Below are 15826 nucleotides of genomic sequence, written 5' to 3' on the forward strand. Positions count from 1 at the left end.
AATTAATTCCTTCTCTTTCTTTTTGAAAGTGTAAACACATTTGTAATGTTTAATTTAAAAACTACAATCAGAAAGTAAAGCATACCTTAGGGCTATTTGGTTTTGAAATCAAAGCTACGATAAAAATGGAATAATTAATTCTTATCGTTTGATTCTAAAAAAAAAAACAATACCAACTAAAAAGAAACAGAAGGGAGTAATTAATTAATGAGATTGGGATTGTTCAAGTCATCACATTTCCTCTCCCAGGTCACTTAACATGACTAACTAAAAGTTGGACATATTCAATATCAGAAATCCAATATGTATTCAGCTAGAAATAATTTAAGAACATGTAATTATATGCAACAATTATATTAACGAAACATCAATCTCGGATAAAGAGAGAAGTGATTATTATCAATTTAAAAATAAAATAAAACTATGATCTCTTGTAGACAGGGGCTTTTGACAGCTCTAGGACAAGATATTTACAGCTCCTCTTCCAGAATGGGTTTGAAATGTAAATAAATAAAACAGAGAAAAAGCAACAAAAAATTAAAATAAAAAGTGCATATTCAATATGATTATAGTGGGTATAATTATGTGCCTCCTAATCCATTCTATATATGGTTCAACAATAATATGCATGCCAGATGTTATTTGTATATATTCACATTTAGGAGATTGTTTGGATAAGTGTAGTCACTTTATATCTTTAACTAAAAGGATGCTGTCATCTGTATTTTAATTTATGGAATAGATCTAGGGTAATTAATTATTATTTAAAAAGGTTAAAAAGAAGTAGAAAAAAACGTGTACTTCTTGTATTCGTTCAGATTGTGCCAAGTTTAATTCACAAATAATTGCATGGTACATGATCAGTGTGTTTGTATGGCTTTATATGTATTGCTTTTTTCTTCCTTCACTTTTAAAAATACAAGCCTTGATTCTTACAACGCATTAAAGAGCTTCAAATTTCATAGGTTATACTCAAGTACTTTATCTGCTAGGTTGAAGAAATAATTCTAAAAAAACATAACTTATACTTCTTGTTGTTTTTCTTTCAGATTGTGCCACGTTTCAGAAATTGAATGGTACATCGTCACATATGTATTGAGTGAGTTTATTAACTTCGTATTGTTTTTCTTAGGATCCAATATTTTTTTTAGTAGTATATAATTAAACCACATAATTTTTAAAATATTAAAGAAAAAGAAAATAGGAAAAAGGTGTATTTATTTTGTGAAAAAAATCTAAGAGTTCAATAATTGAGCACTACTCTGTAAACCCCTAACCCCACCCAAAAAATAACCTCAATTATCTATCTTTATTGCATTTTGCTTTTGGTGTTCATACCAAAACTTAGCAGGCCACGATGTTTACACCTTTATATACGTGCGACAATAATTATAAAAAATAAATAAAACAACCATTATGAACAAGTACACTTTTTTTAATTCATTTTTAATATTATAAGGATAGATGTCCAAAATTCTCGTGTAATGTTTGAAATTGCTTAATTTTTTTTAACATAAATTAGAGTTTAGTTTATTTATACACTTATTTTTAGCAATTCAACTCATATTTGCCTTTTGCATTAATATACAATTCCAACAATTCTTTCACATATCTGATTTTTTTCATAGATAAGATGTATTTTTATTAATTTCTGAAAAAATGTGGCTTTTTAGTAATTTTTTGGTTCTCTTTATTTTCTTTAAAATAAAGAATATAAAATTGAAATATTTTTATTAGTGTTTTATTGATTATCTAAAACACTACATATTTTGAAACAAAATGAAAAAATAACGCCACTTATTTTGAAACAAAGAAAATAATAAAAAAAAATATTTATATAACAAAATCAGTTACAACTAAAAGTTAGTGTTGGATGTCAGTTTTAATATAATTTTTTCGCATGTCTAAGCAAATTTCTACATATACTCTCAATCTTTATGGTTTGTGAGCAACAAAGAGGAAAAAAAAAGAAGATACACATAAAAGTATGTCCTAATAAAGTTAGTATTTTTTTTTACATGTATTAAAATTAATGATTGTAATTTAATTATATTGTATTACATAAAGTATACTTATTTTTAAATATTTTAAATGAGATTTAAATATTGAGTATTTTCTAATTTTATTTTGAAACTTCTCTTGATTAATATTATTGAAGCAACTGGTTCTTGTGTTTGTGATAAAAGTTGATGAAATAATTTTATCAATTAGTTAACCATACACTATCAATTCTTAAAGAGTAGTTACAAGATATAAATATTTTACCCACAAAGATTTTATCAGCAAATTTTCTTAGTAGGAAAATTGACGGATAACATAATTTAATTTGTTGCCGATTTTCTTATATAATTTCCAGATATATACAATTGGTGATTTTGTTGTAATGCTTCTAACTCAGTTGATAAATAAAGCTCACACTAGATACCATTACTGAGTTTTGCAACAAAATTATTAGGGAAGATATTGAAACATTGGTAATTTGGCAAGTTTATTAAACCGTGTTATCGATATTTTTCTTTTACAAATTTAAAATTATACATAGACAATATTAATAGGATGTTCTTGTACATTTGAAATCATTCCAATTTCAAATCAAATTCATTCGACAAAATTCAATAATTCTTCTTTATTAGTCTAGTTAGTTCTTCTATCCAAATTTTTCTTTTTATATAACTTCCTCTTCTTTCAGAGTATTGTTATTAGTGACATTTAAAATTAATAATAGGTTAGCCATGTGTTTATAATATATTACTTTGGATCTTATGATAAAAATATTATTTAATAACATGAAAATTTGAATAGTTTAATTTAAAGTCTAAAATATTTCTATTGTTAAAAATACTAAATATATTTTTATTCCAATTTCTATTGGTAATTAGACCTAACAAAGTTTAGATTTTGACATCTGCATGGAGAATTTTTTTTTGAATGGGTCAGAAGAGAGCAGCCTATGTTGGTTTTAATTGTGGGAAAGGAACAACTTTATACGCAATTATTATAAATGAATAGGCAAATAATTTGACATGAAATAAATAAAAAGACGAACAACAGTAAGTTTGACAAATGAAAAAGGTCGTTGACTTTGCCTACCTTTAGCTGCCTTCTAAAGGACGGTTCTAATTACATATGTTTGAAGGACCAGTTTTACTCATTTTACTAAAACGAGCTTAGCTCAACAGACGTTATTTTTTCTTGCTAGTTAAAATTCTGAAATTCAAATATTTTGGATGTAAAAGTTGAATACTCTAATAAATTTAATCTCAACAAGAATTAAAACCTTACACTTCTTGTTTTCTTTTAGATTTTGCCAAGTTTAATTAATAGTGTGGTACATAGTCATGTATTGAGTGGGTTTGAATAACTTTATATTATTTTCTCAAATTTTATTTGCATTTATAGAGCTTTTGGGGTGCCTGAATATTCAAAACTTGATTGAACTTTTGGGAGCCAAGTGAATCCAAGAGAGTCTTAGATTTTCTATTTTATAATGTATGTCGTTATCGACATTAGCAAATTAATTAAGAAAAAAAAAAGTAAAGAGAGATTAGATTTGTGGAATTAATAATGACCACTTCTCTGTATCCCTCTTTCCCCGGGCCAAAAGAAGCTGAATTTTCTTTGTGTTGGGTATGACATTTACTTCTGGAATTGCTCTCTTTTTGAGTTTATTTATTAGTTTTACAATTTGCCATATTTATTTCTCTTATGTGGGATATAATCATAAATAGAACTGCCTAATTTTATGCATGCACACTTTTTTTTTTAAAAAAAATCTTAGGCATTCAAGATTTAAATTATATAGGTTCAATTGTTATCGAATGCACATTCTATATTACAATTTAAAATTTTAAAACTAAAATGTTTAGCCGTTTTTTTAATCCTAAATCCTTGTAGGGTAAGTTGACTACTTGTGTATTTGATCAGGTTACAATGAACTAGTAATTTTGTGACATTTCATTGGTAAGTAGTTATTTAATTATTAATGCAATCTACAAGGAAGGGGGAAAATGGTGAACTTATTTGATGAGTGAAAATGCTTTCAAAGACTCTAATTGGACCATTAAAATATTGAATAAACTCGTTATAAAGACTCAAACGTGTCAACTTTAAAAACATATAGAATACTTCACTGCCTCTGTATAGAAAGGCCCCTATATATACCACTCATTGCTTCTCATAAAACCTGGAAATTCATTGTCAAAATACTCCAAACTACTATTGTTGCCAGGACAATTGTACTATGTCAAAGAAAAATTAATGGCCCGATTAACCAATAAAGTCACTAATGGATCAATGTTATTTCACCAATTTTCCTAAAGTAAAATTGTCTTATGTTCATAAGTGGAAACATGTTATAGTATTTAATCTGTGGGCTTTCTCTTTTTTTTTACTTTACTAATATCTATTTATAATTATTATTTAGCTATCGTGGTTAGTAAAGCAACTCCTTTGCTTTTCACATTAATCATCCACCTGCACCTCCTTTGGAAGAAACATAGCACATATACTATTTTATTGATGCGCTTGATTACTTTATAAATTTTGTTTTTTGAGAGGAATTGTGGTGATTAATTACTATAGTAAACCATACTTAATTAGGACTAGCTGCTGGTTTTGAAATCAAAACCACAATTAAAAAAATGAACTTTTGAACTAATTCAATTTAAAAATTAGCACATCAAAGATGAGAGTAATAACAATCTATTTCAAGATGATGTCGCAATATTTATTGTGTAATAAACCAAGAATAAGAATGAGAATATGACTTGAATGAATCTTTGACTAAGTCAATTTTAAAAACTAGCTATAGTAAGACAAAAATTGTTCAAACTAACTTACATATATATAGTCAAAATAAAAAATCCAATATCTACTCAACTTGAAATAATTTTAGAACGCATAATTAAAGACAACAATAAAATTAATGAAACATCATCTCGGATAACGAGAGAAGTGATTATCATAGATTTAAGAAAAAAATTGTGGTTTCTTGTGGACAAGGTCTTTTTGACAGTTCCAGGACAAGAATGAGTAGTGGATAATATTATGTGTCCCCTAATCCATTGTATGGTGCAACAATAATTGTGTAAAAAAAGATGAGGATGAATGCTTGATGTATATATATTCACACTAATTAGGAGATTGTATTTTGGATAAGTGAAGTCACTTTAAATCTTTTAACTTAAAAAGGGTACTCTAAATGATACTCCTAGCTACTAACTATAGTAAATATTCAAAAGTTGAATTCCGCTCCTAATAGTCCAACTCTTTTTTCCCTACACTTGTGTATAGCATATATGTCTGTTTCAATAGAAAATTGCAGCACAAAAAAAGAAAAAAGAAAAAAAAAGTGGAAGGGAAATTTGATTTGTGGATTTTTTTTTTTATGTAAATAAACTCTAAAACAGAAAAATGAAAAAACTTTTTTTTCTTTCTTATTGGAGAGTAATTTTCACTTTTGTAGTCTTATAATAATTGTAAAATAGAAAGTGTATGTACTATACTTTCCAGGCCACTTAATTTCTAAAAGGGAGTGGGTAAGTATGGTCAAGTCTTGGCAGGAAAGAGATGAACAGTGGTATAACAGCCACTCTACTTTTAAATTTTTATGTTGAAAAATACTACTGCTTTTTTGATGGGTGAAAATGACATAAGAATATTTAAGAGTTTGCTTAATGTTTAAGAGTTTTTTTTCCTTGTTAAGGTATTCGGTAAACTTTTAGAAGAGAAGATCGAAAAAGAAAATAATGTTAACAGTTTATAAAGATAATCGATGATATCCTCCCTTAAGCGAATTTGAAGTTTCATCCTATAACAAATACAAATGGCGAAGCTAGGCTAGGGTTCACGAATTCGGACGAATCCAGTAGCTTTCCTTAGACCCTATATACTTATACTAGAGAATTAATTAAATTTATATATATATTAATTTATAAATCCTAACAAAATTGATTGACCTGGAAAATCACCAACTCCTTGTATAATAATTGGAAGTCTTAATAAAATATTGAATAAACTCAAACTATACGTGGTCCAACTTATTAAAAAGTAGACATATTGAATACTTCATTACATCCTTTTCCTCTGTATGGAAACCCCCCTATATATACCACTCACTCAATTCTTCTCATAAACCACAAAAACAAACTCTCCTCTAAAGTTTTCATCAATATTTGTCTCTCCTTCTTAAGTGAACAAACAAATATTCAATTCAAAAGAAAAAGAGAAAAACTGCTCGTGAATATATATATAGAGAGAGTACTTAATTAGAGAGAAAAAATGGATCAAAAATTGCCAGTGATGGCAAAAAACTTCTGGAAAATAGTCCGTGTGGCTTACTTCATGTTGAGAAAAGGATTATCATCAAAGAGGAAACTAATGTTCGATCTCAACTTATTAATGAAACGTGGTAAGATTGCTGGCAAAGCCGCCTTCCAAAATCTGATGTTNTATATATATATAGAGAGTACTTAATTAGAAAGAAAAAATGGATCAAAAATTGCCAGTGATAGCGAAAAAGTTCTGGAAGATAGTCCGCGTGGCTTACTTCATGTTGAGAAAAGGATTATCATCAAAGAGGAAACTAATGTTCGATCTCAACTTATTAATGAAACGTGGTAAGATTGCTGGCAAAGCCGCCTTCCAAAATCTGATGTTCCAGGGCCATAATAATAATAATATTCATGATTCAAGTTCGAAAGAGTATTACGAGTTCAGCTGCAGTAACAGCCCTGCTTTCCATCTCCCCTTCCACATCAACAAGCGCATCAATAAGCATAGTCACAATGTCATTGAACACGACGATGTTTCAATGATGAACGCTGCTGTTTTGAAGGCATTAGAAATGCTACAGAGCGAAACAGCATCACCTGCTTTGCCTGGATTTGGAAGGACTCCAACAGTGAGGCAATTAAGGATCACTGACTCGCCTTTCCCACTAAGAGAAGCTGATGATAATGGTGACATGATTTGCCACGTTGATGAGAAAGCTGATGAATTCATTTCTCGATTCTACAGAGATTTGAGAAGAGAGGCTGCATCTGCTTTTGCTTAATGTTTCCTTTTTTTTTTTAATTAGCTCATGGCAGTAATTATATATAGAAAGAGCTTATAATACATGCAGATTGGGAGCTTTGAATACTGCAAACTAATTTTTGGTTTCCATTCTGTCCCGGGATTTTCTTTCTCTTAATTTTCCCTTTTTATGTAATTATGAAAATTATTAATGTGATGATACCTGTTTGTTTCTTGATTACGGTATACAATTTTCAAGTGGTTCCACAATTTTTCTCTCTTAATTTGATTGTCGGCTACTTGTTACAACCTTCCTCTTACTCCCTCCGTATCACAAAGAATGATCTAGTTTGACTTGACACATAGTTTAAGAAAATAAAGAAGACTTTTGAATTTGTGGTCCTAAATTAAAGTTATGTCAAATGTACAAAATTGTCATTTAATCTTGTGGTCTTAAACATGTTACGTGGAAAGCTAAAAGTAAAATGTTACTAAAAAAAAGAAAGAGATTATTCTTTTTTAAACAGACTAAAAAGCAAAAGAGGTCATTCTTTTTTAAATTGAGGGATTAGTTATTTTCTCAAGAATAAGAAGAGCAAAAGGTAAAAGGTAACATGGAGTAGGTTAGCAAGTTAAAAATCATTCCTTTCTTTCGGCCAAAGAAGTAGATTATCTGAGTATCGGGAAACTTACATAAATATACTATATTAAAAAAATATTTATCACTTATAGTAATAATATTATTTTTTCACTTGATCACTTTTAATATATTTATAATACAATTTTAATATATATTACAAAGAACAATTTATTATTCACATATAATACAATTTTTATTAATAGATAATATATTTATCACACATTTAATACACTTATAATACAATGTGTCAATTTCTTACCAAAAAAACATAATATATTTTTAAAAAACCAGTTATAATACATATATATTTCATACATAATTCATTTTTAATACATATTGCAGATTTAACATATTATTGTTATGTATTGCTATAGATGATAATAAATAAAAAGTATCACTAAAATAAGTAATTATTTATTAAAAGTTATTCATCCAAGTAATTTTTCCATTATCTGAGTACAATGGCGGAGCCAGAATTTTCAATAAGGGGTTCAAAATCTAAAAAAATAGACACACAAAGTAGCCGAAGGAGGTTCAATATCTACTATATATACCTAAAAAAATATTTTAACCATGTATAAATCATATAGTTTTCCGCCGAAGGGGATTCAGATGAACCCCTCATTGTAAGGTGGCTCCGCCACTGTCTGAGTACATAATATTCTTCGGATTCATTTTTACTTGTTCATTTTGGATCATGCATGCCTTTAAAAACCATGATTGAAGGGGATATTTTACTATAATTTACATTTTTACTTGGCCGTCTGTCCCTTTTTACTTATCTAATATTGACGTTTTATTTGTTATTTTTGACAAATCAAGATTATTTTTTTTTACCTATTATACCCTTAATTTATTTAGAGAGTTAATATTTTTGAAAAAGGTAGAACATTTTGAATGAGTAAATTGATTTTGGAATTGTATCAATTAATAGGAGTAAAATGGTAAATTCATTGTATCAATTATTATTTTCTTAATAGGTATGTCAAGTAAAATGAATGGACAAGTAAATAGAAATTGAGGGAGTATTACATTTTGAGAAATGATTATTAAATATGCAATTAATGCTAAGGGTAAAATATGAAAGTAAATAATTATCCTTTTTTGATATGTTAAAAGTGACAAATAAAAATGAAAATTCTATTTTTAAAATAATGAACAAATAAAAATAATTGGAGAGTATTTACTATCCAAGGTTGAAATTGAAAACTTGCTAATTAAAGTTAATTTCATGTAGAATGGGAAAATTAGTTAACTTGGAAATTCATTTACACAGTCTAATTAACATATCCACCCTTGTTTGTTATTTTGTCAAAATACTCCAAACTCTAATTGTCGCCAGGACTATAGTACTATGTCAAAAGAGAAATTAATGGCCCAATTAACTAATCAAGGCAATAATGAATCAATATGATAATTCCACCAAGTTTCCTAAAGCAAAATTGTCTTTATGTTCATAAGTGGAACCATGTTATAGTGTTTAATCTGTGGGCTTTCTCTTTTTTATTACTTTACTAATATCTGTTTATAATTATTTTTGTTACATTTAGTGGGTTGTAAAGCAACTCCTTTACTTTTTACGTTGGTCGTCTACTTGAACCTCTATTGGAAGAAACATCACACTTGCAATTTTTTACTGATGCACTTGATTGCTTATTAAAATTTTATTTTATTGAAGAATTGTGGTACTATTTAATTACTGTTATATCTGTATCAATTATTATAAATTATTATTAAAAAAATAGTGATCTTAAATTATTTATTCATTTATAAATACAAGATAGAATTAGTTTTTTTTTTAATCATTTTACTCTAATAATTAATCTTTTTTTTAAAAAAGTGTAAACACATTTGTAATGTTCGATTTAAAAACTACAATCAGAAAGTAAAGCATACCTTAGGGCTATTTGGTTTTGAAATCAAAGCTACGTTCACAAGGAAGTAATTAATTCTTATCGTTTGATTCTAAAAAAGAAAATAATAACTACTAAAAAGAAACAGAAGAGAGTATTAAGTTAAATGATGAAATTGAGATTGTTCAAGTCATATTAGGATTTAGGAAATAGCATCACATTTCCTCTCCCAGGTCACTTAACATGACTAATTAAAAGTTGGACATATTCAAAATCAGAAATCCAATATGTATTCATCTAGAAATAATTTAAGAACATGTAATTATATGCAACAATTATATTAATGAAACATCAATCTCGGATAAAGAGAGATGTGATTATTATCAATTTAAAAATAAAATAAAATTGTGATTTCTAGTAGAGAATGGCTTTTGTCGGCTCTAGGACAAGATATTTACAGCTCATCTTCCAGAAGGGGTTTGAAATGTAAATAAATTAAACAGAGAAAAAGCAACAAAAAATTAAAATAAAAAGTGCATATTCAATATGATTATAGTGGGTATAATTATGTGCCTCCTAATCCATTCTATATATAGTTCAACAATAATATGCATGCCAGATGTTATTTGTATATATTCACATTTAGGAGATTGTTTGGATAGGTGTAGTCACTCTATATCTTTAACTAAAAGGATACTCTAAATGATACTCATTACTCTCATCTTTATTTTATAGGATAGGTCTAGCTTTACTTAACAATTTTTATGAATATCTTCTAGACAAAGAAATTGTGAAATTCAAATATATGTTATCTGAAATTAAAGTTGAAGAAGTAGTTTTTATTTTAAAAAGTATAAAGAAGTAGAAAAAACGTGTACTACTTGTTTTCGTTGAGATTATGCCAAGTTTAATTCACAAATAATTGCATGGTACATGATCAGCGTGTTTGTATGGCTTTATAAATTATATGTATTGCTTTTTCTTCCTTCATTTTCACGAATAAAAAAAATACAAGCCTTGATTCTTACAACGCATTAAAGAGCTTCAATTTTCATAGATTAAATTCAAGTACTTTATCTGCTAGGTTGAAGAAATAATTCTAAAATAACATAACTTATACTTCCTGTTTTTCTTTCAGATTATGCCACGTTTCAGAAATTGAATGGTACATCGTCACATATATATTGAGTGAGTTTATTGACTTTGTATTGTTTTTCTTAGGGTCCAATATTTTTTAGTAGTATATAATTAAACTACATAATTTTAAAAAGATTAAAGAAAAAGAAAATAGGAAAAAGGTGTATTTATTTTGTGAAAAAATCTAAGAGTTCAATAATTGAGCACTACTCTGTGAACCCCTAACCCCACCAAAAAATAACCTCAATTCTCTATCTTTATTGCAATTTGCTTTTGGTGTTCATACCAAGACTTTGCAGGCCACGATGTTTACACCTTTAGGTCAAATACCAAGTTTAGTGTACTTATACACTTATTTTTAGCAATTCAACTCATATTTGCCCTTGCATAAATATACAATTCCAACAATTCTTTCGTATATCTGATTTTTTCATAGATAAGATGTATTTTTATTAATTTCTTCTTAATAAGTTTCTGAAAAAATGTGACTTTTTAGTAATTTCTTGGTTCTCATTATTTAAAAAAAGAGAGGATAAAATTGAAATATTATTAGTGTTTTCTTGATTATCTAAAACACTACATTGTATTTCGAAACAAAATGAAAAATTAACTTCACTTATTTTGAAACAAGGGAAAAGGTCATGATTTATCCTTAAACTTTATGATTTTGAGCTGATATACCATCCGTTTAAAAAATGGCTCATATATGCCCTTACCGTTATAGAAATGACTCATATATGCCCTTTTAATTAACAGATTGATATTTAATGAATCAAAAATTCATTTTTTTAATCACCCGACCCAATTGGAAACAAAAAAAAATCCACCCACTCAAATTAACTTCACCCATTTCATTTCATAAAAGTTAGTGTTGATGTCAGTTTTTAATATGAATTTTTCGCATGTCTAAGCAAATTTAATATATACTCTCGATTTTTAGGGTTTGCGAGCAACAAAGAGAAAAAAAGAAAAAGAAAAAAGATATCGCCAAGTATATGGACCGTGTCAGTCTAAGCTTAATTGGTAGAGCGCCGTATGAAAACATTTATGGTAAAACATATGTCCTAATAAAGTTAATATTTTATTTTACAATGTATTAAAATTAATGTTTGTAATTTAATTATATTATATTGCATGAAGTATACTTATTTTTAAATATTATAACTGAGACTTAAATATTGAGTATCTTCTAATTTTATTTTGAAACTTCTCTTCATTAATATTATTGAAGCAACTGATTCTTGTGTTCGTGATAGAAATTGATGAAATAATTTTATCAATTAGTTAACCATATATTATCAATTTTTTAAGAACTGTTATAATATACAAAGATTTTACCAACAAAGAATTTATCGTCAGATTTTTTTAGTTGGAAAATTGAAAAATAACATAATTTGTTGTCGATTTTCTTATAGAATTTCCAGATAAATTTCTATATAATTGGTAATTTTTTTTGTAATGCTAGCAAGATTCTTAATCTTCTCCCACTAGACACAATTACTAGTTATTCTGAGTTTTTGCAACAAAATTATTAGGAAAGATATTGAGACATTGATAATTTGGCAAATTTATTAAACCGGGTTATTGATATATTTTTTTTAGAAATCTAAAATTTTTCATAGACAAATATTAATAGGATGATCCTGCACATTTGAACTTCTTTATTAGTCTAGTTAGTTCTTCTATCCAAAATCTTCTTTTTATATAGCTTCCTCTTCTTTCAATAATATCGTTATTAGTGATATTTAAAATTAATAATAGGCCATGTGTTTATAATATATTACTTTGAATCTTATGATAAAAATATTATTTAATAACATGAAAATTTGAATAGTTTAATTTAAAGTCTAAGATATTTCTATTGTTAATAATAATAATTTTTCTTTATTGAAGTATTAAAATTGTATTCCAATTTATATTGGTAATTAGACCTAACAAAGTTTAGATTTTTATTGAAGTATTAAAATTGTATTCCAATTTATATTGGTAATTAGATTTTTATTGAAGTATTAAAATTGTATTCCAATTTATATTGGTAATTAAACCTAACAAAGTTTAGATTTTGACATATATATGCAATTTTTTTTGGATTTTCCGTTCGGTGTTCGAATCTCATATTAGAGCTCCGATTAAATTTAAATTGCAGCTCTGCAGGACTCATTCGAGGGTAGCGCTCCCAACAAAAATTTCTCCATACCCAAGACTCGAACCCGAGACCTCTGGTTAAGGGTGAAACACTTCCACCAGTGCACCACATTCTATGTTGGTGCAATTATTATAAAGGACTAGGCAAATAATTTGACATGAAATAAATAAAAACACGAACGACAGTAAGTTTAACAAATAAAAAAGGTCGTTGACTTTGCCTACCTTTAGCAACCTTCTAAATGACGGTTCTAATTATAACATGCATAGTTTGAAGGACCTGTTCTACTCATTTTACTAAAACAAGCTTAGCTCAACGGACGTTATTTTTTCCTGCTAGTTAAGAAATTCTGAAATTCAAATATTTTAGATGTAAAAGTTGAATAATCTAATAAATAGCGTGGTACATGGTCATGTATTGAGTGGGTTTGAATAACTATATATTATTTTCTCAAATTTTATTTGCATTTATAGAACTTTTGGGGTGCCTGATATTCAAAACTTAATTGAACTTTTGGGAGCCAAGTGAATCCAAGCGAGTAAGGACCCGTTTGGCCATAGATTTTCCAAGTAATATTTGGGGAAAAATTTGGCAAATAGTGTTTGTCCATACAATTGTCATTATTTGGCAAATATTTTTGCCAAATATCTCAAATTTCCAAATACTAGTTTTTCCTAGTATTTGAGTCAAATTCATTATTTGGGATCTTTTAAAAATTAAAATTTTACACCAAACTTTTATCTTTTACAAAAACACCCTCTATAGTAATTATTTGCGTTGTATTACATAATTTTTTACGTGAACACCAAAATAGTGATGAAATATTCGGTGAATATGAAAGTGATGATATGGTTATTGATGAAAATGATGAACAATCGGCTCATGTAACAAAGTCATGTGCTTTGTCTACTTCACGATATATGGAATGATGCTTGTTTCACTCACTCCAAATAGTAACATTGCTTCAGTGTCATGGACACTACTTGTTATTTGTTGCAACGAAGATCCAATTGACTTGTAATACAAACTTATGGTTAGTTTTGATAGTTTTTAAAACTTATGAGTATAAATCATATTTTTCTAAAAAAGTGAAATATGCTTCCCAAATACTATGGCCAAACACAAGGTGAAATTTCACCCAAATTTTCACCCAAATAATATTTGCCAAAAATATTTGAAAATCTATGGCCAAACGCTAGCTTAGATTTTCTATTTTATAATGTATGTCTTTATCGACGTTAGCAAATTAATTAAGAAAAAAATAAGTAAAGAGAGATTGGATTTAATTGTGTTGGGTTTTAAAAGGTGTGAATGGAAAATGAAGAGTTGCGACTTTTATGAAGAGTTGTGACTTTGATGAAAAGTTGCGACTTTTATGAAGAGTTAAGACTTTTATGAAAAGTTGCGACTTTTATGAAAGGTGGTGACCTTTCCGAAAGATTGTGACTTTTCCAAAGGTTTGTGACCTTTCCGGTAAGGCACAATAAGAACCTTTTCACACTACCCTTTGTTTTCTATGAATTGAGGAATTTCCTCTCATTTTATATATAGAATTTTTCTGGACTTCTTCTACTACTAAATCTAGTATTCTAAGTGTACTTTACTGCCGTTGAGTGGCTCGCTGACACTAGCGTTGTGGGTATCAATACACTAGTGATTGAGATCATTCTATCCTGGAAGGACATATTCCAAATCAAACCTCGAATACTAGGGGGGAATAATTTCCTTAAGGGGACACTGTGCATTCAGTGGGCTTGATCTTCTTTCTGTTTTTCCAGATTTTGGTATGTGTTACAGATTTTAGATTTGTGAATTAATTTGTGTTCTTCTGTTCTTCACTGGTTCATTAAACTTTGGTAACTTCGTGTTTCTGCAAAGTTTGTTGGAATCAGATTGACAACAATTCTTCTTGAAGGAAAAAAAATATTTCGTATATTTTATCTAATTTGTTTCTGATTCTAGTTTCTCTACTAGTTTTAATTTTCTAGTTGTGAAAATGTTCTTAAACTTTATTGTGTCTTACCAAGTTCTTCAAAGTTTTGTTCTAAGTATCTTAGGAATACAAGATGAACAACAAATTGTTGAATTTAATGATGATCACTTATTTTTTTTTATTTTATCTTGTTATTGTATCTCAAGTATTCTCTCCGTACACAAAAGAACCGTTTAAGTCTCAACGGCATTTAGCGCTATCTCCGACAAGCAACTACCATGGCACCACCTCCGGCCGGTGAAACGGAGCGAATAACCCAACCAAAGGACCCCCCAAAAGTTCCGACTACGTCGGCAGCTTCTAATTCAAAGAAATCTGCAGCAGAAATAGTGGCTGGTCCTCCGACCACTAACAAATCTATGAGCTCATCTGTACTAGCAAGACACACAATGGACAATGGTAAGCCTACAATTATTTTTAAAGCTTCAGATTATTACGGGGTTATGGCACAAGATTGCAAATGGACCTTGGTTGGCAAGTTCACAATGGGTCGACCTAGAATCGAAGCAATTAGATCAAAATTTCTGGAACAACAACCTCTAGTAGGAAAAGTAAGAATAGGGGCATATGATTATCGTTATGTTTTCATAGAATTCAATAACGAAGTTGATTTTAATACAGTTTATTTCAAGATATTCATGTCGATTGCTGGTTCTCTTATGAGATTATTCAAATGGTCACCTGATTTCGATCCAAATGAGGAGACCTCTCTGGCTCCTATATGGGTTCTTCTGCCCGATCTACCGTTCCATTGCTTTAGATGGGAATATCTAAAACAGATCTTATCTATTGTCGGTACTCTATTGAAAGAAGATTTGGCTACTATTGCGAGGTCTCGACCTAATATGGCTAAGGTACGAGTAGAGGTTGACCTAATGAATCCTCTGAGAGATTCTGTTTGGATAGGATTGGAGGGAGAAGGTGTTGGATTAAAAGGACGGGATCAGAAACTCGAATATGAAGGGGTGCCAGCTTTTTGCAAATCATGTAGAATGCAAAGCCATGATCAAGATAGTTGTAAAGTAATGGCAAGAAGAAAGGAA

The 15826-nt window shown here is 28.6% G+C and overlaps 2 protein-coding genes across 2 annotated transcripts in view; both read left to right on the forward strand.

The window, feature by feature from the left end:
• Positions 1–6137: 6137 nt before the first annotated feature.
• The window catches only part of LOC125874820 (uncharacterized), a 30305-nt gene continuing 20616 nt past the window's right edge, over positions 6138–15826 (forward strand). Inside the window, exon 1 of the mRNA XM_049555851.1 lies at positions 6138–6426. Within this exon, the coding sequence (XP_049411808.1) occupies positions 6280–6426 (147 nt within the window). The 5' untranslated portion in view covers positions 6138–6279. The remainder of the gene's footprint in view (positions 6427–15826) is intronic.
• LOC125874822 (uncharacterized) lies at positions 6458–7252 on the forward strand. The gene has a single exon (XM_049555853.1). The coding sequence runs from the start codon at positions 6488–6490 to the stop codon at positions 7052–7054; it is 567 nt and encodes a 188-aa protein (XP_049411810.1). The 5' UTR covers positions 6458–6487; the 3' UTR covers positions 7055–7252.

The sequence above is a fragment of the Solanum stenotomum genome, chromosome 8 (genome assembly GCF_019186545.1).
Source record: "Solanum stenotomum isolate F172 chromosome 8, ASM1918654v1, whole genome shotgun sequence".
NCBI lineage: Eukaryota > Viridiplantae > Streptophyta > Magnoliopsida > Solanales > Solanaceae > Solanum > Solanum stenotomum.